Source organism: Hemiscyllium ocellatum, chromosome 5, assembly GCF_020745735.1.
Source record: "Hemiscyllium ocellatum isolate sHemOce1 chromosome 5, sHemOce1.pat.X.cur, whole genome shotgun sequence".
Classification (NCBI taxonomy): domain Eukaryota; kingdom Metazoa; phylum Chordata; class Chondrichthyes; order Orectolobiformes; family Hemiscylliidae; genus Hemiscyllium; species Hemiscyllium ocellatum.
In genome coordinates, this window is record NC_083405.1 from 115,390,127 (window position 1) to 115,413,855 (window position 23,729).

The 23,729-nt window shown below is 43.0% G+C and overlaps 1 protein-coding gene across 2 annotated transcripts in view; it reads left to right on the forward strand.

The window, feature by feature from the left end:
• Positions 1-23,729, forward strand: part of ptprn2 (protein tyrosine phosphatase receptor type N2) — a 956,995-nt gene that overhangs the window by 318,016 nt on the left and 615,250 nt on the right. For both annotated transcript variants that reach the window (XM_060825120.1, XM_060825121.1), the window contains exons 5-9: positions 2,702-2,858; positions 7,733-8,219; positions 9,200-9,424; positions 16,220-16,260; positions 18,901-19,259. In XM_060825120.1, the coding sequence (XP_060681103.1) occupies positions 2,702-2,858; positions 7,733-8,219; positions 9,200-9,424; positions 16,220-16,260; positions 18,901-19,259 (1,269 nt within the window). The remainder of the gene's footprint in view (positions 1-2,701; positions 2,859-7,732; positions 8,220-9,199; positions 9,425-16,219; positions 16,261-18,900; positions 19,260-23,729) is intronic.

Sequence of the window (23,729 nt, forward strand, 5' to 3'; positions counted from 1 at the left end):
ATCATGGCTATCGGTTTCTCAACCCCATTCTCCTGCTTTCTCTGTTTTGATCCCCTTGACAGTCAAGAACTTCTCCATCTCCATCTTAAATACACTCAATGGCCTGGCCTCCACAGCCTTCTGTGGCAATAAATTCCATAGATTCACCACTCTCTAGCTAAAGTAAGTTTTCTTTATCTCTGTTTTAAAAGGTCTTTCCTTTACGCTAAGGCTGTGCCCTCACGTTCTAGTCTCTTCTATCAATGGAAACAACTTCCCAACCTCCAATCTGTCTAGGCCATTCATTGTTCTGTAGGTTTCAATTAGATCGCCCCCTCATCCTTCTAAACTCCATCGAGTATAGACCCAGGGTCCTCAAATGTTCCTCATATGTTAAGCTTTTCATTTCTGGGACCATTCTCTGTGAACCTCCTCTGAACACACTCCAGGGCCAGTCTATCCTTCCTGAGATCTGGGGTCCAAAACTGTGCACAATACTCCAAAAGTGGGCTGACCAAAGCCTTATAGAGCCTCAGAAGTACATCCCTGCTTTTGTATTCAAGTCCTCTAAAAATAAATGCCATCATTGCATTTGCCTTCCTAACCACTGACTCAACGTGCAAGGTTACCTTGAGACAATCCTGGACTGGGAACTCTCAAGTCTCTTTGCATTTCAGACTTCTGAATTTTCTCCCCATCTCGAAAATAGTCCATGCCTACCAAAGTGCATGACCTCACACTTTCCCATGTTGTATTCCATCTACCATTTTGCCTACTCTCCTAACCTGTCCAAATCCTTCTGCAGCCTCCCCACCTCCTCAATGCTACCTGTCCCTCTACCCATCTTCAAAAGCAATTAATGTTGGCTACATGGACTTCAGTAAAACCTTTGACAAGGTCCCTCATGACAGATGGGTACAAAAGGTGAAGTCACATGATATCAGTGATGAGCTGACAAGATGGATACAGAACTGGCTTAGTCATTGGAGTCAGAGGGTGGCAATGGAAGGCTGCTTTTCAGAATGGAGGGTTGTGACTAGTGGTGTTCCACAGGGATCAGTGCTGGGATCTCTGCTGTTCATGATCAACATAAATGGTTTGGAGGAAAATGTAGATTGTCTATTTGGTATGTGTGCTGAAAATGTGTTGCTGGAAAAGCGCAGCAGGTCAGGCAGTATCCAAGGAGCAGGAGAATCAACATTTCGGGCATGAGCCCTTCTTCAGGAATCCTGAAGAAGGGCTCATGCCCGAAACGTCGATTCTCCTCCTTGGATGCTGCCTGACTTGCTGCGTTTTTCCAGCAACACATTTTCAGCTCTGATCTCCAGCATCTGCAGCCCTCACTTTCTCCTATTTGGTATGTGTGTATGATACAAAGATTGGTGGAGTTGTGGATAATGAGGAGGATTGTCAGAGGGGAAAAAAAAGGATATAGATCAGTTGGAGGCATGGGCAGAAAAATGGCAGATGGAGTTTAATCCAGACAAATGTGAGGTAATGTATTTTGGAAGGTCAAGTCCAGTTGGAATATATTACAGTGAATGGCAGAACTTTTAGGAATATTGATATGCAGAGGGTTCTGTGTGTGCGGCTTCAGAGGTCACTGAAGGTGGCAGTGCAGGTAGATAAGGTAGTAAAAAAGGCCTGTGGCGTGCTTGCCTTCATTGGAAGGGATATTGAATATAAGGATAGTCAAGTTATGCCGCAGCTTTATAGAACTTTAGTTCGGCCACATTTGGAATATTGCGTACAGTTCTGGTCACCACCCTACCAGAAGGATGTGGATGTTTTGGAGAGGGTACAGAAAAGGTCTACAGGATGTTGCCCAGTATGGGGGATTTTAGCCATGAAGAAAGGTTGGATAGACTGGATTTGCTTTCACTGGAACGCAGGAGGTTGAGGAATAACCTAATCGAAGTTTATATGATTGTGATTGTCATGGATAGAGTGGAAAGTATGAGGCTTTTTCTCAGGGTGGAGGGGTCAATTACTAGGGGTCACAGGTTCAAGATGCAGTAGGGGTGTGGGGGGAAGTTTAAAAGAGATGTGTGAGGCAGGCTTTTCACACAAAGAGTGGTGAGTGCCTGGAACACACTGCCAGAGGAGGTGGTGGAAACAGACACAATAGCATCGTCCAAGAAGCACCTGGATGAATAGATGAATAGATGAATAGGAAGGGAATAGAAGGATGTGGATCCTGTAAGTGAAGACAGTTTTAGTATGGAAGGGCAAAATGTGTCAGTGCAGGCTTGGAGGGCCAAAGGTCTATGTTCTTAAAAATGCATTGGCAGCATGTTATAAGTATGTTCAGTGAGTGACTTCCATGGTAAACAGATTGAAAAGAAACCAAATGGTCTTTGGAGCCAGGTTATGCTGTGGGATCTGATTTGTGTAATATTACTAGAAACTAAGATCTTAACAATACTATAGTTTCCAATCCATAATTGACACAGTGAATGCCATTGGCTGAAGTCTGGGGGAGATCAGAAGGACAATTGGCTGTGAATGGGGTAACATGGACTAGAAAAGGGTTGAGCAACTTAAGTACAATATCTTTGTTGGGGGCCAAGACCGGCCTGTGTCTTTGCAGTGTCACCATTTTGAACCATTCTCTGTTGAATGATAAAGAAAACTGTTCACAGTCAATTCACACTGAGCCATTTTAACTTGGTTTTTGAATTCAAATTTAACTCATCTGACACCTTTCTTTTTTCTTTGTTAGGGCTACACAAGAAAAAGTCACAAGTGAGGAAAGTTATGAAAGGGCAGATCATGGTGACCTGCAAGGATTCAATTCTCTCCATCAGTACCTTCAGCTCCTCAGTGCTTTCTCGCAGCCAGCTAATCCCATGCCATCTCATAAGAGCAGAAATGACAAGGTTGGTATTGATTTTCATCTCTCTCTTTAAAAATGGTCACAATTGTGACAGTCACTGCCACATAAAACCATAAAATGCATGGCAATATATGACAGCAATAGCTCTTTTTTGATGACAAGAGTACAAGAGCTTGTGCATTCTACAACCCTCTTGCGAAGCAGATGTAGGATGATAAAAAGTTGGCAGCGAGTTTCTGTGTGGCCCAAGTTTGTCTCTTAATGCTGCATGGTCATGCCCTACACATCCATGTTCTTCCTCCCATTGTCTACCAAGTCACGATACGTGAGCAAATTGATTTCAAGATTCTCTGATTTTCCAGACCCTTTCCCCCACATTTAATTCAAAATTTCCTCCAGTCAATTTATCCCCATACTCTGCCCCTTCCACCCTCCGGATGTGACATTGAGTGTATTTCCCGTGGCCTGGAGCACAGGCGAGAGACCCAGGCCGGTTCTTTTTGGGAAGTTCCCACTGACGAACATCCCACCACTCGAGGATGTACCTACCGTGTAGACTGCACAGGCAGGCTTACAGCTGGGTCAGTCCCAGCCCTGGAGGGAGAAGTTGTGGCTTTTGCCCAAAACGTCGATTTTCCTGCTCCTCGGATGCTTCCTGACCTGCTGTGCTTTTGCAGCCCACGCTCTCTCCTCGCAATCAGTTTTTCAGTTCAGTTGTCTGCATGTCAGTGAAAGGCTTCTGTTCAGTAAGCATCATCTTTTCCAGCTGCAGTAACTGGAAATGAGGTCACCTTAGTCAACTCCCACAAAGCCAGTGGTACTCCATTGTATGGAATAGGTTGCCAGAGGAAGTGGTGGAGGGCTGGTACAATTATAATGTTTAAAAGGCATCTGGATGGATGTATGAATAGGAAGGGTTTAGAGGGATATGTGCCAAGTGCAGGCAAATGGGACTAGATTAGGTTGGTATATCTGTTGGCACCGACGAGTTGGACCGAAGGGTCTGTTTCCGTGCTGTACAGTTACACCTCTCTAGGTGGCTATATGTAGTAGCCCCGACCATGGCCTTGGTGGGCATACAGTGTCCGTTTACAATATTAATATCCGAACTTCAGCAGCTATGAGGAGAAATTATATAAATTGGGCCTGCTTTCTCTGGAGTTTAAACAAACTGATTTGAGATTCTAGAACTAGTGATCATCGTGTGAAAATTAAGACCATTCAGGTGACACTTTAGGAAGTATTTCTACACACAAAGGTTGGTAGATGTTTGCAACTCTCTTCCACAAATAGCAGTGGATGCTAGATCAATTGTTAACTTTAAGTCTGAGGTAGATGACTTTTGCTAAGCAAAGTTACTTATGGGTAAGGGGCAAAGGCAGATATAAGGATTTAGGCCTCTGATCAGCCGTGATCTCATTGAATGGCAGAATGGCACAGGGGGCTGAATGGCCTCCTCCCGTTCTTTTGTTCCTATGCATTCTAGCAACGCCACTAACAACAGCACAAGATTCTGCCCTGAATTAACTGTTGGTTACAAGGCCCCTTGTCAGATGTCCATCATCAGACTTTGTCATGACTTCATTTAATATGTATCTTTCTTCCAAAACTAATTTGTTGCACTAACTCTGTCCTTGTCTTCAAAGTCTTCTATCAGTTTATCATCCCATAATTAGACAGATCGGAGATGCTTCTTCCCACTTCAAGCATTTTCCTGACGGCTGTTTTAGTTTGGCTGATCACTGCTCTGCACTGGTTGGATTCTGAGCTTTGTTTCTACGAACCTCATAGGTCCCTTTTGTTTCTCTGTTACCTATTTTAATATCACCAAGTGTTGCCTGTCTATGTCCTGTTCCTATGTGCAAGGTTTCCTGAGTCACTGCAATTTTCAGTTGAAGCTTTTTATTCATATGGACATTTGATGATCCTTCACAAAAGTAATGCCATTAGAATAGTTCATATATGTATACAACTCTCATCTCTTCAAGATTCCCAACAGGGCTTCAGATACAATGAAAAGGTTTGTATTGCAAATGCAGTTGTTTTGTAGGTAGGTACAGCAACTCTTAGCATTTGCCTGTACCTGTGCTTTTGTTTTTGCTGCTGTTTACCTATTATTTATTTATCTATGCTAGTTAACTTAGTGATCTGCCTGTATTGCTCGCAAGACAAAGCTTTTCACTGTGCCTTGGTACACGTGACAATAAATTCAATTCAATTCAATTTTGAATGCAACAATGTCTAAACAATGAATACAAGTCAAATGGCCTCACTAATTGCTTCTGGTTTGAAGGAGTAATGTTGTCCATGATTCCATTTTTCTCTTTGAATATGATTTGGAGATGCCGGTGTTGGACTGGGGTGTACAAAGGCAAAAATCACACACCAGGTTATAGTTCAACAGGTTTTAATTGGAAGCACATGAGCTTTCAGAGCTCTGCCCCTTCATCAGGTGATTGAAACCTGTTGTACTATAACCTGGTGTTGTGTGATTTCTAACTTTCTCTTTGAATAAGCATGCAGCATCTAAAACCATTCTGTGTGCTCAGCATCTCCATCAAACATTGCCATCTTTCCCTCAGTGCTGCACTGAATTTGCAGTAAATGGCTTTTGCCCAAAATGTCAATTTTACAGCTCCTCAGATGCTGTGTTTTTCCAGCACCACTCTAATCTAGACTCTGGTTTCCAGTCTCTGCAGTCATTGCTTTTACCCAGTAAAGACTAAAATCCTTGAGTGTAGCTTGAACCCAGAGATTTCTGAGGCAAAAACTGAGCTGAATTATTATTTTATCTAAGCTTGTGTGGGTAGTGTCAAGGTGGCTGTATCATTGTATGCTGGGCAGACATTTCTTCTAGCAATGGTGGAAATAACATCACAGGAAGACTTTGAAGTCAAGGACAGAGTTGGTGCAACAAATTAGTTTTGGAAGAAAGATACATATTAAATGAAGGTAAGAATGGCTTTGTGCGTGGGAAATCATGTCTCACAAACTTGATTGAGTTTTTTGAAGAAGTAACAAAGAAGATTGATGAGGGCAGAGCAGTAGATGTGATCTATATGGACTTCAGTAAGACGTTTGACAAGGTTACCCATGGGAGACTGATTAACAAGGTTAGATCTCATGGAATAAACGGAGAACTAGCCATTTGGATACAGAACAGGCTCAAAGGTAGAAGACAGAGGGTGGTAGTAGAGGGTTGTTTTTCAGACTGGAGGCCTGTGACCAGTGGAGTGCCACAAGGATTGGTGCTGGGTCCTCTATCTTTTGTCATTTTCATAAATGATTTGGATGCGAGCATAAGAGGTACAGTTAGTAAGTTTGCAGATGACACCAAAATTGGAGGTGTAGTGGACAGCAAAGAGGGCTACCTCAGATTACAACAGGATCTTGACCAGAGGGGCCAATGAGCCGAGAAGTGGCAGATGGAGTTTAATTCAGATAAATGCGAGTTGCTGCATTTTGGGAAAGCAAATCTTAGCAGGACTTATAGACTGAATGGTAAGGTTCTAGGGAGTGTTGCTGAAAAAAGAGACCTTGGAGCGCCGGTTCATAGCTCCTTGAAAGTGGAGTCACAGGTAAATAGGATAGTGAAGAAGGCGTTTGGTATGCTTTCCTTTATTGGTCAGAGTATTATGCACAGGAGTTGGGACGTCATGTTACAGCTGTACAGGACATTGTTTAGGCCACTGTTGGAATATTGCGTGCAATTCTGGTCTCCTTTCTATCGGAAAGATGTTGTGAAACTTGAAAGGGTTCAGAAAAGATTTACAAGGATGTTGCCAGGGTTGGAGGATTTAAGCTATAGGGAGAGGCTGAACAGGCTGGGTCTGTTTTCCTGGAGCATCGGAGGCTGAGGGGTGACCTTAAAGAAGTTTACAAAATTATGAGGGGCATGGATAGGATAAATAGGCAAAGTCTTTTCCCTGGGATCAGGGAGTCCCGAACTAGAGGGCATAGGTTTAAGGTGAGAGGGGGAAGATATAAAAGAGACCTAAGGGGCAACGTTTTCACGCAGATGGTGGTACGTGTATGGAATGAGCTGCCAGAGGAAGTGGTGGAGGCTGGTACAATTGCAAAGTTTGAGAGGCATTTGGATGGGTATATGAATAGGAAGGGTTTGGAGGGATATGGGCCGGGTGCTGGCAGGTGAGGCTAGATTGGGTTGGGATATCTTGTCGGCGTGGACAGGTTAGACCGAAGGGTCTGTTTCCATGCTGTACATCTCTATGACTCTGAGTTCTAAAGAACATATCTGCTAGACTGTAATCTGTCAGACCATCTGCTCATGGTTGCATTCTTCCATCATTCTTGCAGAGACTTCACGTGAGGTAGAACTGACATTAAAAAAAAATGATAGATTAAACTGTAGACAGCAAGTGGAAGAAATTTGATTGTAAATTGAACTGTATTGAACTAGCTTTTGCTTTATTGTCACATGTACTCAAATGAGTACAGTGGAAAGATTAAAAATTGCCACTGACAGTGCCATCTTAGATACAAAGGTACCCAGGTGCAGTCCTTAGTTACAGAATAGAGAACATGCAAAGCAACCATAGGTCAGAAAAAAAACAAGAAGCAAAGTTGAAAAAACAAACATCACAGATAACGAATGTGGTTTGTCACTTTTTCACACACAAACCATAGATTTCCGTCTGTTAAAGTGAATGGAGAAAAGGTTAGCAGGTTTGGAAGTGCAGACATGGAAAACTTAGCCATGAAATTTGGATTTAGATCATTTGGACCATGCGCCCTCTTTGTAGACTTCCCTCCACCTTGAAACAGAAGCATAGCAGGAACTAACGATCTGAATTTAATTCACCAAAACCAGCTTGTTGATAATGATGTTTTGTTTTGAAAGCCAGCATCACACCCTGATGATTTTGCAAACCATGTTGTCTTATGTTTTGGTGACAGAGTGAGACCGCCCAGTCGAGTTCCGCCTTGGATGACTTCCTGCAAAGTAACCGAGGGAAATCTCCGTCAAGCCAGTTCCTTGCATTTCATCATCAATTTCCCGACAGCAAACAAGGTCAAGCCGGGCCCTTAAGACTTCTCAAGCAGGAGAGAGGTCATCTTCAGCCACAGGTCCCTGCCCCTGTCAGTGAGGCCATCGACAGAAAGCAACTGATAGCACTTCTGGAGAGATATTTGTCACAGAAACTGGCAGTGCAGGCTACTACGCCGGGGAACGAGCCTGAAGTGTGGCTTAAGGAAACAAAGGGCTCATCGAGGAGCAAACAGCAGGAAGGACCCAGTGAAGAGAGCCAGGGGGGTCATCCAAGGATGGATGGGCTACCTCTGAAAGCTGACGATAGGCTGCCAGAGGTGAAAACGGAGAAAGTGCTGCACGAATCCAGTGCTGGGGAAATCAATGCAAACAATCTGCTCAGCCACATGGATGGTACGCATAAACATTTAGGTCAAAACATTTGAGTGATACCAAGTAAAAATTGGTGGATTACAAGGGCTATTGGTAAGCTATTTCCCATGGAAACGTGGAATTTTACAGGATAGTGGGAGGTCAGTCTGCACTTCACACACATCCAGGCCCTGACTGAAAGAACAATCCTACTTTCTCTCCAAACCTGTGATTACCTTTTTAAATCTATTATGGTTTTGCATTCTACTTCTGCATTAAAAAGAAATGTTGCCAGGTAAACTGCAGAACAGTACACCCACCCTATGATCACTAGGAGCCAATCAAAGAGTATACAAGGGCAAATTTCGTGTTGGAGAGACATCTTTTCAGATAGAGGTGATTTGCCTTTGAAACAAATCTGCTCTACATAAGGTACAGCCATTGCACTCTTAATGTATGGTGGTGATGCCCATTGTGAAATCTGGGAATGGCATGGGTTTATGGGCAGTATGTTGCTGGTCACAGCCTCTAAGAGGCTGGCACCAGAATGACTGTCCAAGAAAGGACTGTGGTGCACCCCTCCCCTCCCAAAGCAATGTCTAGCCAATGAGAGGGCCTCGACACTGCCGCAGCTAACAGTGGCCATTGCTGAGGCTGTGTGGTCAGTGAAAGGGTCCCTCATTGTCTCAAAGAGAGCTCCTTCTGGGTAAGAAATGGCGAACCAAGCGAGTTGGCTCAGTCAGGCCTGGGGAGAGGAGAACCGTACATCATTGGTGTGAGTGTGGCCATTGCTGCCATTCCGATGAAGGGCTCTTGCTCAAAATGTCGATTCTCCTGCTCTTTGGATGCTGCCTGACTTGCTGTGCTTTTCCAGCACCACACACTCAACTGTAAGCTAGACTGAGTGAGGATTAATGCTGTTCTCCCCTCCAGAAGTACACTCCATGGGAAGTCTGTTTATTCTTCTTTATTTTCAATCATATGCTCAAACTGGTCCTAATCTGAGTTCTGTTTCCTATCAGAAAATTTCATTCATTCTGTGGTGCAGCAGCTTGGGACACAGCATGTAAACCTTGACAGTCTGAATTCCAAACAGCTCGATGAATTGTCCGACGTCATCGCTGATGCTTTGCAAGTTGTCGATGATGACACTCCCCATGATGGCAGCAGAAACAGCCTCGAGACTAACCAAGACCTTCAGCAGAAGGAAGAAGAGAAAGCGATGATGAGAAATGAGCTCCATCTGGGTAAGGAAGAGTCATTTTAGAGCTTTTTTCTGAACAAATTAATACTGTTTTGCTATGAATTTCTGTGCAAATGCACTAGAAAGGTTTTGTTTTCTGCAAATGTTCGTGGAAGTTTCTCAATTAGTGGACAGCGAAGAAGGTTACCTCAGAGTACAACAGGATATTGATCTGATGGGCTGATGGGCTGAGGAGTGGCAGATGGAGTTTAATTTAGATAAATGCGAGGTGCTGCATTTTGGAAATGCAAATCAGAGCAGGACTTATACACTTAATGGTAAGGTCCTGAGGAGTGGTGCTGAACAAAGAGATCTGGGAGTGCAGGTTCATAGTTCCTTGAAGGGAGAATCATAAGTAGATAGGATAGTGAAGAAGCCATTTGGTATGCTTTCATTTATTGGTTAGTGTATTGAGTACAGGAGTTGGGAGGGTCATATTGCAGCTGTACAGGCCATTGGTTAGGCCACTTTTGAAACATTGCGTGCAATTCTGGTCTCCTTCCTATCGGAAAGATGTTGTGAAACTTGAAAGAGTTCAGAAAAGATTTACAAGGATTTTGCCAGGGTTGGAGGGTTTGAGGGAGAGGTTGAATAGGCTAGGGCTATTTTCCCTGGAGCGTCGGAGGCCGAGGGGTGACCTTATAGAGGTTTATAAAATCATAAAGAGCATGATTAGGATAAATAGAAAATGTTTTTTCCCTGGAGTTGGAGAGTCCAAAATTAGAGGGCATAGGTTTAGGGTGAGAGGGGAAAGATATAAAAGAGACCTAAGGGGCAACTTTTCCACGCTGAGGGTGGTACGTGTCTGGAATGAGCTGCCAGAGGAAGTGGTGGAGGCTGGTACAATTGCAACATTTAAGAGGCATTTGGATGGGTATATGAATAGGAACGGTTTATGGGCCAAGTGCTGGCAAAGGGGACTAGATTAGGTTGGGATATCTGGTCGGCGTGGACGGGTTAGACCGAAGGGTCTGTTTCTGTGCTGTACATCTCTATGACTCTAATATTTCCTGCCAGCTTTCCCTGTCAAACATTGGCTCTGCAGAAGACCTGCAGTTTGTTTTGGACTGACAGTCTATCTGTGGAATAGGTGTCAAACAGAGCCGTACATTTGCAGCAGTTCTCGGATGTTGCCAGGCATGTTGAAGAGTAGCTCTGATGGATCACAGGTCTCCATTTTGAGCATTTCACTGCAAACTTCTACATAGAAGCAAATTGGGCTGGGAATATATTTCACCATCACGACTAGGTGATGCGCTCATTGTCAGGGCTTCACTATTATACAAATGAATTGATTAGCAAGAAACAACTTGCATTGATGAAGTGTCTTCAGTGTCGCAAAGCATCCCAAGCTCCTTAAGAGAAGCACAATCCCAACCATTTTGACATCAAGCTCCAGAAGGTGATAACAAGATCAGTGAAAGAGTAAGGTATGGAGGAGCATGCTAAAGGATGAAAGGGAGATAGACAGTATTAGGATAGGTGCAGAGCCAAGTATACAGTTGGGAGAAAATACAGAAACTGGCTAGGCTTCCCTGTGTAATAATTAGCTTCAGATACAATCAAGGTGACCTTTGCACAATACACAATGCAATCAGGCTGGTCACTTCTAGATCCGGTATGTTTGGTATTAGCTGCTGAGATGATGTGGGATTTTAAATCAGAAGAATATTAATGACACCATTTATGGGAGCCTTAGCTTTGAGTGAGGATGTGCACTGAACTGGGTCAGTGAACTAATGGAGTCAGGCTCTCCCAGGGAAAATGGCGAGAAACAGAATCGAACAAATGTTTCATTTTGTCCTTATTTTAGGAACAATCATGCTTTTACCTGGTTTTCAGTGCTTAACCTATTGCAACTTGCAGAGGTTGATGAGAACGAACGTGAAGTGCAGTTCAATGTAGCAGACTATGATGCAACTTGATTGAAGAAATTCCAAAAGGAAAAGTCAGTCCTGTGCCATTGGGCTGTTAAACAGCATAGGATTGCCATTTCAGCAACAGGCGTTATACATCCACTGACTCCCATCAACACTCTGTCTCTGTCTTTCATCAAACTAAACTCACAGGTCTTTAGACAATTGATGTTTGTGTTTACTCTTTATCACATTCACAAATGTGTTATAAACACCGTGTGAACTAGACGTGTACCATCTCTGGCCCATTGTCTGTGTCACTTCAGAGCCCCAGTGTGATCAGAAATACAGGTGAGCAGTGCAGTTATTTCTCTATTATTACCAGTTTGTTCTGTTTGAATTTTGTACCCTCGGAGGCTTAGAAGAGACATCTTTCACACTTTTGCCTCAGGTAAGTATTAACCTGGTAATGAAAGAGAGTTACCCCCAGGATGTTGCTTGGTATGGATGGTTTGAGTTCTAAATGAAGGCTGGATAGGCTGGCATTTCTTTCACTGGAGCGTGGAAGGTTGAGAGGTGACAGATCTGTAAAATCATGAGGGGTATAGATAGAGTTAATGACATGTGTCTTTTCCATAGGATGGTGGATTTCATGACTAGGGGGCACATTTTTAATATAAGAGAAGAAAGATTTTAAAAAAAAGCATGAGGGCAAATCTTTTACACAGAGGGTGATTCACGTCTGGAATGGACTTCCTGAGGAAGTGGATGTGGGCATAGTTACAACATTGCATGACAAATACACGAATAGGAAACCTTACCCCTCCAAATATGGGCCGCAAGTGGCAAGTGGAACTAGTTTGGTTTGGGATTATGTTCGTCGTGAGCAATTGGACCAAAGGGTCTGTTTCTGTGCTGTATGACTCTGTGATTCTATGACTCTATAAGAGAAGTTAGTACCAACAATGTGAGACAACAGTTAGAGTGGAGACATATGTTGCACCCTAGGCCTTCAAGTGGACCAGAAGAGAAAAGATTGTACTTGCCTCCATAAGCAATACCCTTCAGGAGTGCTATTGAACTAACGCAAATGATTAAAAAAACAGAGTTCAGAAAAGATTTACAAGGATGTTGCCAGAGCCGAGTTGGAGGGTTTGAGCTATAGGGAGAGGTTAAACAGGGTGGGGATGGGGCTGTTTTCCCTGGAGTGTTGGAGGCTGAGGGGTGACCTTATAGGTTTGTAAAATCATGACGAGCATGGATAGGATAAATAGGCATGGGTGAGTCCAGAACTAGGGGCTATGTTTAAAAGTGGGAAGATATAAAAGGGATCTAAGGTGCAATGTTTTCATACAAAGAGTTGGGTGTGTATGGAATGAGCTGCCAGAGGAAGTGGTGGAGCTTGTACAGTTGCAACATTTAAAAGGCATCTGGATGGGTATATGAATAGGAAGGATTTAGAGGGATATGTGCCCGGTGCTGGCAAATGGGACTAGATTAGGTTAGGATATCTAGTTGGCTGAAGGGTCTGTTTTTGTGCTGTCCATCTGTATGACCCTACGACTCTACAACATACTTGATTAAAGTGATTGTTTGTTGAGGTAAGCGACACACCTTGCATTAAAATGGCTAATAATATTCATACAGTTATAATAGGCAGCTCAATAATATATCCATATGAAAAATCATAACCTGATTTAGTGACCTAGATTTTTAACCCTCAGGCAGTTGGGCTGAGCCAGAACATTCCCAATTGACTACAGCTGACTCAGGAAGAATTGTCCTGAATGGCAGGATCTTCATTCTGGGGGAGGAGTGCAGGATGGTGTTGAACCTGTTACTCCTTGACACTTGGTTACTATAATGATGGTACTTTGGGATATGTCAAGAAACAGCAATTGAATCTGCTATCATAGATGTTATTTTCAACTCTCACTGACACAGGAGATTTTTTTCCTCAGGGCAGAATATTTTAATAACTTGACGGCTTGACAGTTGTACGCATCTTATTCATCCTTCATGAGTCTTTACAACTTCCCTAAAGATTTGTAAATCACAGACTGAGAAATATGTCCTTGCCACAATGAAAATGGCTCATGCCCGAAACATCGATTCTCTTGCTCCTTGGATGCTGCCTGACCTGCTTTTCCAGCAACACATTTTCAGCATCTCCAGCATCTGCAGTCCTCACTTTCATCCACAATGAAAATCGTGTCTGTTTGAACTCACCACACAGCCATGTTGCATTCCAGTTTCCCATATGTAGGAGACACATCCTACCTCTCTTGTTCTGCTTGACTTGGGAGCAGGGAGTTTCATATCTGAGGTTCATTTTAGGTAAAATTGCTGTCTCTTAACAGTTCTGCTAAAGTTCAGGCCATTAACTCTGTTTTCTGTCCACAGATGTTGCTAGACTTGATTTTCCTGTTTCAGACTTCCAACATCCATAGAACAGTATTTTGCTTTCGTAACAATGTACATTGAGGTTTGTATGTTTTTAGCTTCTAATGCAGGAAAGTACAATATAAAAGGAACTACTTAAGAGTCTGTCAGAAGTATAAGCCTTTAGTATTTCTATGAATAGTTACAATATTTATCCATAATTGGAGAAAATGGCATAAGCCGTTTAGAAAGTCAGGCCTGCTCTGCAATTACAACTTAACTCCCTAAACCCATCTTTACATTATATTCCTTTAATGAATAAAAATCTATTAATCTCAGATTTCAAGTTCACAATTATAGAGTCGTCTAGGAGAAAGTGAGGACTGCAGATGCTGGAGATCAGAGCTGAAAATGTGTTGCTGGAAAAGTGCAGCAGGTCATGCAGCATCCAACGAGCAGGAGAATCAACATTTCGGGCATGATCCCCTTCTTCAGGAATCCTGAAAAAGATTCCTGAAGAAGGGTTCATGCCCGAAACGTCGATTCTCCTGCTCCTTGGATGCTGCCTGACCTGCTGCACTTTTCCAGCAACACATTTTCAGCAATTATAGAGCCATACAGCACACAAACAGGCCTTTCAGTCAATTCCTGAAGAAGGGCTCATGCCCGAAACATCGATTCTCCTGCTGTTTGGATGCTACCTGACCTGCTGCGCTTTTCCAGCAACACATTTTCAGCTTTCAGTCAATTAACCCAGCATCAATTTGCATTTCTGCAGGAGAATTCCAAATTCCACTAAGCTCTCCAACTTCAGTCCTGAATGATCTGGATCAAATTTTTAATATGTCTCCAACCCTACGCTCACCAACCAGAGCAAGTCTGTATTTTCCCTATCTGTTCCCTCTCGTTTCTGGAAAACCTGTATCCAGTCATGACATAACCGCACAAGTATTACTACAGGGAGGATGTGAATACATTGGAGAAGAGCACAGCAGAGGTTTATGAGAATAGTTTCACAGATGAAACACTTCAGGTATGAGAGAAAATTGGAAAAGTTGCATTGGAGAGGCTGAAAGGGAGATTTGATGGAAGCTTTCAAAATTACGAGAGCTCTGGACTGAGCGGATAGGGAGAAACTGTTGCCACTTATAAACAGATCAAAAAACCGGAAGCTTGGTTTTAAAGTGCTCTGCAACTGTGATGTGAGAAACAAAAACTTGTTTCACAGCAAGTAGTGAAGGAATAGAATGCACTGCCTGGAAATGTAAGTTCATCGAGTCATAGGAGAACGAATGTGGAGGGTTATAGGGAAAGGCAAGAGATTGGCATGAAATAAAAATGCTCAGAGAGCTGTTATGGACACGATGGGTTGAATGGTCTCCTTCTGCATGGTAACAATTCTGTAACTAAATGTCAGGGAATACAGCGCTAATTGGCCTTTTCTCATCTTCGAATTTAACCCTTGGCGTTCAGGCACCATTGTGGTACACTGCATTCCCTCTGAAGTGAATATTCTAAGATATGTTGAAAGATATGGAGCATTTTGATGGATATCAGTGAGAACAAGATGCTGTTGTTTTTGGAATATCACATTGTGTGTATTAGATAGAGCATTTGGTATAATTAAAAAGAACAAGTCATGATCTTACAAAATGTGTGTATCTGTTGTCACTGTCGAACATCACAGATGCTTGGGAAGCTGTTATGTTACTTTTAATATATTTCTCTTAATATAAGGCCTGCACTCATCAGGACATTGGAAGCTGTAGAAATACGTGGCTGAATTTTGGATTGCACCTGGAGTGCTCCAATTTTCTCTTCAAGATAATTTTTGCTTATTATTCATCCATTGATGGGATGTGAATGTTGCTGGCTAAGCCAGCGTTTAATGCCTATTTGTAATTGCCCTGTGGTGGCGAGTCACCTGCTTGAGCCAGTGCAGCCCTGGGGGTAAAGGGGCAAGCTGTCTCGGAAGGGCCCAGCCGCACTGAAGGAATGACAGTATCTTTCCAACTCAGGATGGTGTAGGCTTGGAAGGGAACCTGCAGGAAGTGCATTACTCAGAGGAAGTGATGCACTTGCTGCCGTGTGGGAAACTTGGTTAATGTGTCTATCAAATGGAAAACGTTCCTGTGAATTTGCTTATAACATGGACTGGAATTTCCCATCATGACTTTCTACAGGTGCTGGACACCTGGGTGTTCCTTTGAATAAAATAAATGCAGAGAAATAACTTTCTCCTGACTCTCAGCTCCAACATGCTGAAATACAGAGCTCATTGACAGCTGTTCCCTGCACTGTGACCAGTGGTGCAGTCGAGTTCAGTCCTTTCAGAGACCATCTTGGTGCAGATTGGGATTAAAACTGGAGGGTCCTGCAATACACATCAGTTCCACACCAGGTACCATGGTGTAGTCACCGAGCCATGCAGATGTGTGAGAGGCTTGGTGGAGGAGGAGAGAGCTACAGCCTTCAAAAATTTGAACAGTTCTTTTTCTTCCTTACGATTTATCTCGTCCAAATAAAATATTCTAAAACTGATGTTCTTTTTTCAATGACAGGCAAGCATGATGATGGATTCAATGAAGGCTTCCCTGAGCAGGTTTGTGGAATGTTGATATATTTTACAAAGCGGTTCCAGAGGGTCAGCTGTGCATTTTCTGGCAGGAGTTATGAGGAACTCCAAGATGGTCACATTTTTGGACAGATTATTAAGAACGAATGATGTGAACTTAAAAAATTAAATACGTTGTATTGAACTATCATCTGAACACAAATATTAGCAAAGGAAGTGCTTTATTCCTACATTTACTTTTTAATTATTGGGCAGAGATAACCTTTGACCTAGTGTTGTCAAATGGAACAGTGAAGATGGAGAGCATTTTGCACATCGTACTTGCACAGCTTCTTTGAAAGAGTTAGCTAATTAGGTTCCTTGCTTTTTCTCTTCATATAACCTTCAGATTTTTCTTTTTAAGGTTTGATCCAAATCTGTTTTGTATTTGTAGGCCCTCAGAGTTAGTGGATACGTCATTACCATCAGAATCACAGAATTATTGCAGTGCAGATAGCGGTTATTTGGTCCACCACACCTGCACGAGCACTGTTATCTTATGCCAATCTCCTGCCTTTTCCCCAGCTCCCTAGACCATTACCATCCAAAACAAAAATCAAATGTCCCCTTGAATGCCTCAGTTGAATCTGTCTCCACCACATTTCCAGGCAGCACCCCTTACAAATTGCTGTGTGACAAAGATTTTTCTCACCTCACCCTTGTTTCATGTTCACATCACTTTAACTCTATGCCTTTGCAGGGCTCCTCATTCCCACTGCCTCTGTAACTGTATGGGAGCCTGCAAACAGGAAAGGTCTTTGGGGGCCTATTTACTTCAGCCTGATTTCAATATTAAAGGCACCGCTCACTTGAATCAGAGGTCATGGTGGATGGCTCCTTTTCAGCATTGTGACCAACCCCAGTAATGCCAAACAGAGACTACAAAAGTTGCTCTCTGCATTTAGTTCTCTGAAATAAAAAGAGCAAATCTCAAAGCATATGGCAAGTATGCGTTATTTCTCATGTAGAAGAATTTCATTGAAAGGATTTCAACCCCAAGGTATAAGATGTCTTTATCTTGGGGCGGCTCGGTGGCTCAGTTGTTAGCACTGTTACCTCACAGCACCAGGGACCCGGGTTTGATTCCAGCCTCAGGTGACTGTCTGTGTGGAGTTTGCACATGCGCTCTGTGTCGGCGTGGGTTTCCTCTGGGTGCTCCAGTTTCCTCCCACAATCCAAAGATGTGCAGGCGAGGTGAATTGGCCATGTTAAATTGCCCATAGTGTTAGGTGCATTAGCCAGAGGGAAAATGGGTCTGGGTGGGTTACCCCATACTGTAGGGAATCTAATCTAATCTCTCACCAAGTGCTGATGGATCTGTTGAGGCAGTCCCATATTTTTGTCTTAATTTGCATAGAGTAGCTTAAGGAGCAAAATAAAGTGAAGGGAGTCATGATGAACCTATATGCGTAGTTCTGACTGGAGGTTATTGCGTCCAGTTCTGGTCACTGCCGATCCAAAAAGATGACCAGGCCTTTACAGAGGGTGTGGAAAGAGTTTGCTGGAATAGTTTCAGTGCTGATAGGTTTCAGTTATACCAGCAGTACTGGCCACTCCTGGAACTGCAGTCGTCCCAAGGCCAGATGCATCATCATTGAGGCGGCCCCTCTGTGAGGGACAAGGTGCTTGATCAGGTACCTCCCTCCAACACCCCAACAAAAACTTGTCCACAAGACACCAAGACCTGCCTATGCTTACCCATGTGATGCCCCCCTGCATATCCCATCCTCCTAACCCCAACTAGTTGAATACCAGCAGTGGTGAGGTGATGGGTTGAAGCCTTCCACTGGCCATGAACTGCCTCAGTTAACCTAGTGTGAGGGGGCTGACCTTGACCTTCCCGACCCCTGAATTCATCGAGAGGGAGAATCAAGAAAGGCAACAGGACCCTTCACCTTGCAACTTCCTGCCCAATGAAACCCTCCTGCCCCTTACCATCAGCTGTAAAACCAGCTCCTGGAGCAGTGGGCTGGAGCAGACCTTACCCTAAAGCATGTGGCACTTTCAACCCCTTTCCATTTCCAGCCTTATCACTACAATTCCATCATGCTTTAAAAAAAAGGTTATTATCCAGAAGAAGGGCTCAGGCCTGAAACATCAATTCTCCTGCTCCTTGGATGCTGCCTGACCTGCTGCGCTTTTCCAGCAACACATTTTCACCTATTATCCAAATAATAATGGATTCACCACTATTGCGATATTTTGTGCATGTGCTGCCTTTATTGCTGTACTTGATCGCTATTAAGATGAAATCAAGAGATAAAAAAGCTTTCTGTCATGTTAATGGGCTGCTTTGTTTTTATTGTTTATTTTATGTGGTAGATGAAGTTATTCAGCAACAATATTCAGCTCAAAAATTACTTTGCTGAACCTATGAAAGAATGGATGTAAAGCAAACCTCTTTAATGCTACATTGACCTCTGACCTTCATTCAATTTGTAATGAAATGGGTGGTTAGAGTTGAATGTGTGTAGTGAGTGATAACATTAAGTATGTTTGACTTCTGGCACAGTCAAGTGGAACTTTAAGTGAACGACATGTATATTCAATTAAAAAAGTGTGGATAATGGAATTCAAAATTCTTTAACTGGTTTAATGTTGACTTGTATTGATCAATATTTGTCACAGAGTCAGCCTTTCAAAACAGCAGCCGAGAGCGATGAAGTCAAGAAGAGTCTCGCTGACATTCTGAACGTCGACTCCTTATACATCAGGCCTCTCAAAAACCAAGTTCAAATGTTTGATTCCTCAAGTAAAGAAAAGGTTGGAATAGAAAATGTGAAAAGCCACACTATCACCAGAGAAGTGGCCAACACCAGAAAGTCAGAAGATGGTATCTTTGACTCTGTAGAAGAACCAAATCAAAGGGTCGATGGAAGTCTGATGTACAAGGAACCACAGAAGAAGAACTCTCAGTTGGGAGATCAGCGCCTGGATGTATCTGCATCTGAAACAAACATGTACGGCTATATTGTGACCCAGCAAAAGTAAGTATTGAGACTATCATCTGCTTAACAAAACTGCACATGATGATCAGTGGGTTGTGATGGCCACGTTACCTGGTAGATACAACCTATTTTGTTCTTCTAGATTTGTCTCAGACTCTCTCTTTCTCCCTCAATAGTTCCATGGTTGCCACAAATGAGGAATAGGGTTGGGTCATGTATGGTGAGGTAATTCATAGACAAGGGCGGCACAGTGGCTCAATGATTATCATTTTTGTCACACAGCACCAGGGACCCAGGTTCAATTCCAGCCTCGGGCGATGTCTGTGTGGAGTTTGCGCATTCTTCCTGTGTCTGTGTGGGTTTCTTCCGGGTGCTCCGGTTCCTCCCACAGTCCAAAGATGTGCAGGTCAGGTGAATTGGCCATGCTAAATTGCCCTTAGTGTTAGGTGCATCAGTCAGAGGGAAATGGGTCTTGGTATGCTACTCTTCGGAGGATTGGTGTGGACTTGTTGGGCCGAAGGGCCTATTTCCACACTGTTGGGAATCTAATCTTTTCCAAATGACTATCACATTCCTGGTGATCAGATTTGATGTGAGGGGAGCTGTGCTGATGATGGTTGAACAGCTCTGCTTCCTTTGGGTCTCTCCCTCTCTGATGACTAAGCAGTGAGCAACACCACATATATTTTAGTCTGAGAGGTTATTTCAAATGAATGGCACTTCACGAATTGAAGGCAATGGAGTCTTCAAGCAGGGAAGATTTCAGAGAGATGACACTGGAGGATACTCCATGTCCCATGCAGCACAGGGAAAAGAGCACAGCTACATTTCGGGCAAGGGCTGTTAGTAACTGGGCTATTTTAAAGTATAGATTGAGACCTTTTGCCTTAGACCATAAAACACAGGAGCAGAAGTAACCATTCAGCCCATCGAGCTTGATTCACCATTCAATGAGAACATAGCTAATTTGCTTATCTTCAACTTCATCTTCCTGCCTTTTCCCCGTAACACTTGATTCCTGTACTGATTAAAAATCTGCCTATCTCAGCGTTTAAGACAACTAATGACCCAGTCTTGACAGCCCTCTGCAGTAAAGAATAACACAGAGTCACTACTCTCGGAGAGAATAAATTCCTCCTCATCTTTATCTTCAATGTGTGACCCCTTATTCTGAGATTATGCCCTCTGGTCTGAGACCCTCCCAAACAGGGAAACAACCTTTCTGCATCTCACCTGTCAGGCCCCTAGGCCACTTGCATATTTCAATAAGGCCGTGTCCCATTCTTCCACATTCCAAGAAGTACAGGCCCAACCCACTCAACCTCTCCTTCAATGGTTGGGACTCCATGCGGGGGGACATCTCCTTCAAAATTAACCTGAGGAGAGTATCCATTGTTCAGGGGCTCCTTCTCTGGGCTCAGTTTGTGAGCTGGGACCTGTTCCAATCCTGGAGTGGAAATTAAAACTTGTGCTTTTGAGCCTGTCGTGGTAAAGGACACAGACACTTTCCAGCTTTCTCAGTTGTTAGATAATGACCGGGAGCAGCGACCTGGGTTATTTTCTTTCCTGTATTGCAAATGTGAAGGACATGTGTAAAAACCCTACATTATCCTGAATGAAGTTAGATATCGCAGCGCAGAATTTTTTTTTGGGGGGTTGGGGGTGGGGGTGGGGGAGGTATTCTTGATGTCCACTGGAAAATGAAGCAGTTGGTGGAGGGATAGATAATGCACATCTAGTCAAAAATCACCCACAGATGTTGCTAGCATTGTTTGGAATTGTTCTTGAAATGTTTCTGTCAACACGTGGATCTGCGGTGTTATTGTAAATGTATTTATTTTTGGTCACCATAAAGTTGAGAGTTATGATGTTTATCATTGTACAGTGTGCTACTTATTTCCTTTGTTACTCAAGTCTTCTTTGGTATGACAGCGTACAGTCTAGACCAAACAGGCAGTGTGTACCTCAGACAGTCACATGATGAATGAATTCCAGTATAAAAATCTTTGCTTTCAGTAACTCCTTGCTCAGTGCAGTGGAGTCAGTGTGGTTGTTTGCTCCGTTAGTTATATGTATATAATTTCACAGTTTGGGTTTTGTGCTTACTATTTCAATGCCAAAGATACCTCAGCAGTAAGTAGTTAATGTTGTTGATAAACTTCAAGACCTCACTCTCAGCAAGAACCTAGCCTTTATGTGAGTCAACCTATAGAAAAACACTCACCACATAAATCACATCATGACAACAGGAAGGGGCAGGAGAAGCTGGTGGCAACTAATGTCACAGCTGATCAGTGCCAGCGAATTGGCAGTAAAAGGTGATGGCAGCAGTAACAGTTAGAGTCATAGAGATGTACAGCATTGAAACAGACCCTTCGGTCCAACTCGTCCATGCCGACCAGATATCCCAACCCAATCTAGTCCCACCTGCCAGCACCCGGCCCATATTCCTCCAAACCCTTCCTATTCATTTACTCATCCAAATGCCTTTTAAATTATGCAATGGTACTAGCCTAACAGTGGCCTAACCAATGTCCTGTACAGCCGCCAACTGACCTCCCAACTCCTGTACTCAATACTCTGACCAATAAAGGAAAGCATACCAAACACCTTCTTCACTATCCTATCTAACTGCGACTCCACTTTTTTATATGGGTTTAAAACATACTGGAAGTTAATGAAAATTATATTAAATAATGTGAAATTTAGTTTCCACTTCTGAGATAACTGGCTTACTTCCAAAGATATCATTTAAGAATAGAGAAGGAATTTAGTGCTTCACCAGTAATGAAGCATTATGTCTTCTCAAAGGCATTGATGCCTCTCCACAGTGCCAATGGAAACATTTAATCTTGAGCTAAATTGGCAAGAACATGAAAAGTGTTACAAGTACCATACCAAAACAAACCTTGATGTACAAGTTTGGAAGTGTTTACCTGTGCCTCACTGAGACCAAGTTCTAACATTTCCAGAGATGATGTTGGATTTTTCTTCAACCAAATTCCTCTCATCATCTTTCTTAAGACATTTCAGGGTTTCCAGCAGGCTTTGCAAAATAGAGTTGTGCACATTTTTAATGCTTCAAGTCCTTGGAATACTTGCTTTGTCTTGCTAATAATCTCTTCTTGTGACAGCTTTTCCAGTTTATCTTCCTTTAATTACACCATTGTGGACATGGTGTCATACATCCGTTTGCTTCAAATTTTGTAAAGTCTTAATTTTCTTAATAGTCATTACTCATCATGTACCTGAGTTCGGACCTGAACCTGACGATACAAACATGGCTGAAGGCTAGAACTGTACTGAAGCACAGTAACCAGCACAGAGGAACAATTGTCAGTATAATCTTGTGCCTTTTCAAAAAAGATCTTCCATTTGCCAGACTTTAAAAATGTTCCAGGACAGTGCTGATTTCATAAAGCAATCCTAGAATAAAGTACAGCCTAAAATGCAAGAAATAAATTGCAGGTAGACACTGTGGTGAAGAAGGTATTTGGTATGCTTGCCTTTATTCGTCAGTGCATTGAGTATAGGGGTTGGGAGGTCATGTTAAGGCTGTGGAGGACATTAGTTTAGCCACTTTGGAATACTGCGTTCAATTCTGGTTTCTCTGCTATTGGAAGGGTGTTGTTAAATTTGAAGGGTTCAGAAAAATATTTACAGGAATGTTGCCGGGTTTAGAGTGCTTGAGCTATACGAAGAAGCTGAATAGGCTGCAGCTGTTTTCCCTGAGAGCGTTGGACACTGAGGGGTGATCTTATAGAAGTTTAAAAAATTATGAGGGGCATTGACAGGGTGAATAATTAAGGTCTTTTCCCCAGTGTGGACGAGTCCAAAACTAGAGGGCACAGGTTTAACGTAAGAGGAGAAAGATTTAAAAGGGACCTGAGGGGAAACTTTTTCAGGCAGAGGATGGTGGATGAGCTGCCAGATGACGTGGTGGAGGCTGGTACAATGGAAACATTTACAAGGCATTTGGATGGGTATCTGAATAGGAAGGGTTTAGAGGGATATGAGCCAAATGCTGGCAAATGGGACTAGATTAGGTTAGGATATCCGGTTGGCATGGATGAGTTGGGGGTCTGTTTCAGTGTTCTACCCCTCTATGACTGTAAGAAATGTTCTGTATATTGTTAAGGCCTTACCTGTGCACAATTGTCAGCCAGTTCTGCCATGTTATTTCCCCAAAATGGCGTAAAAGCAGAAAAGAAGGCAAGTATGACTTCACTCGGAAACTGTTTTGCTGTGAATGCCACACAGAAGCACTGCACAACTATTTCTTTGAAAAGACGGAAATGTAAAAGGTCAAGAACCCAATCATTGTGATACACGTTATACGAGCAAACATACAGGGGACCCCTCAGACCATGAGTCAAGTTTAGAGTGGTGCCGAAAAAACACAGCAGGTCAGGCTGTATCTGAGGAGTTGGAAAATTGACTTTTCAGGCAACAGTCTCATCCCTGATGAAGGGTTTTTTGCCCTAAAAGTCGATTTTCCTGCTCCTTGGA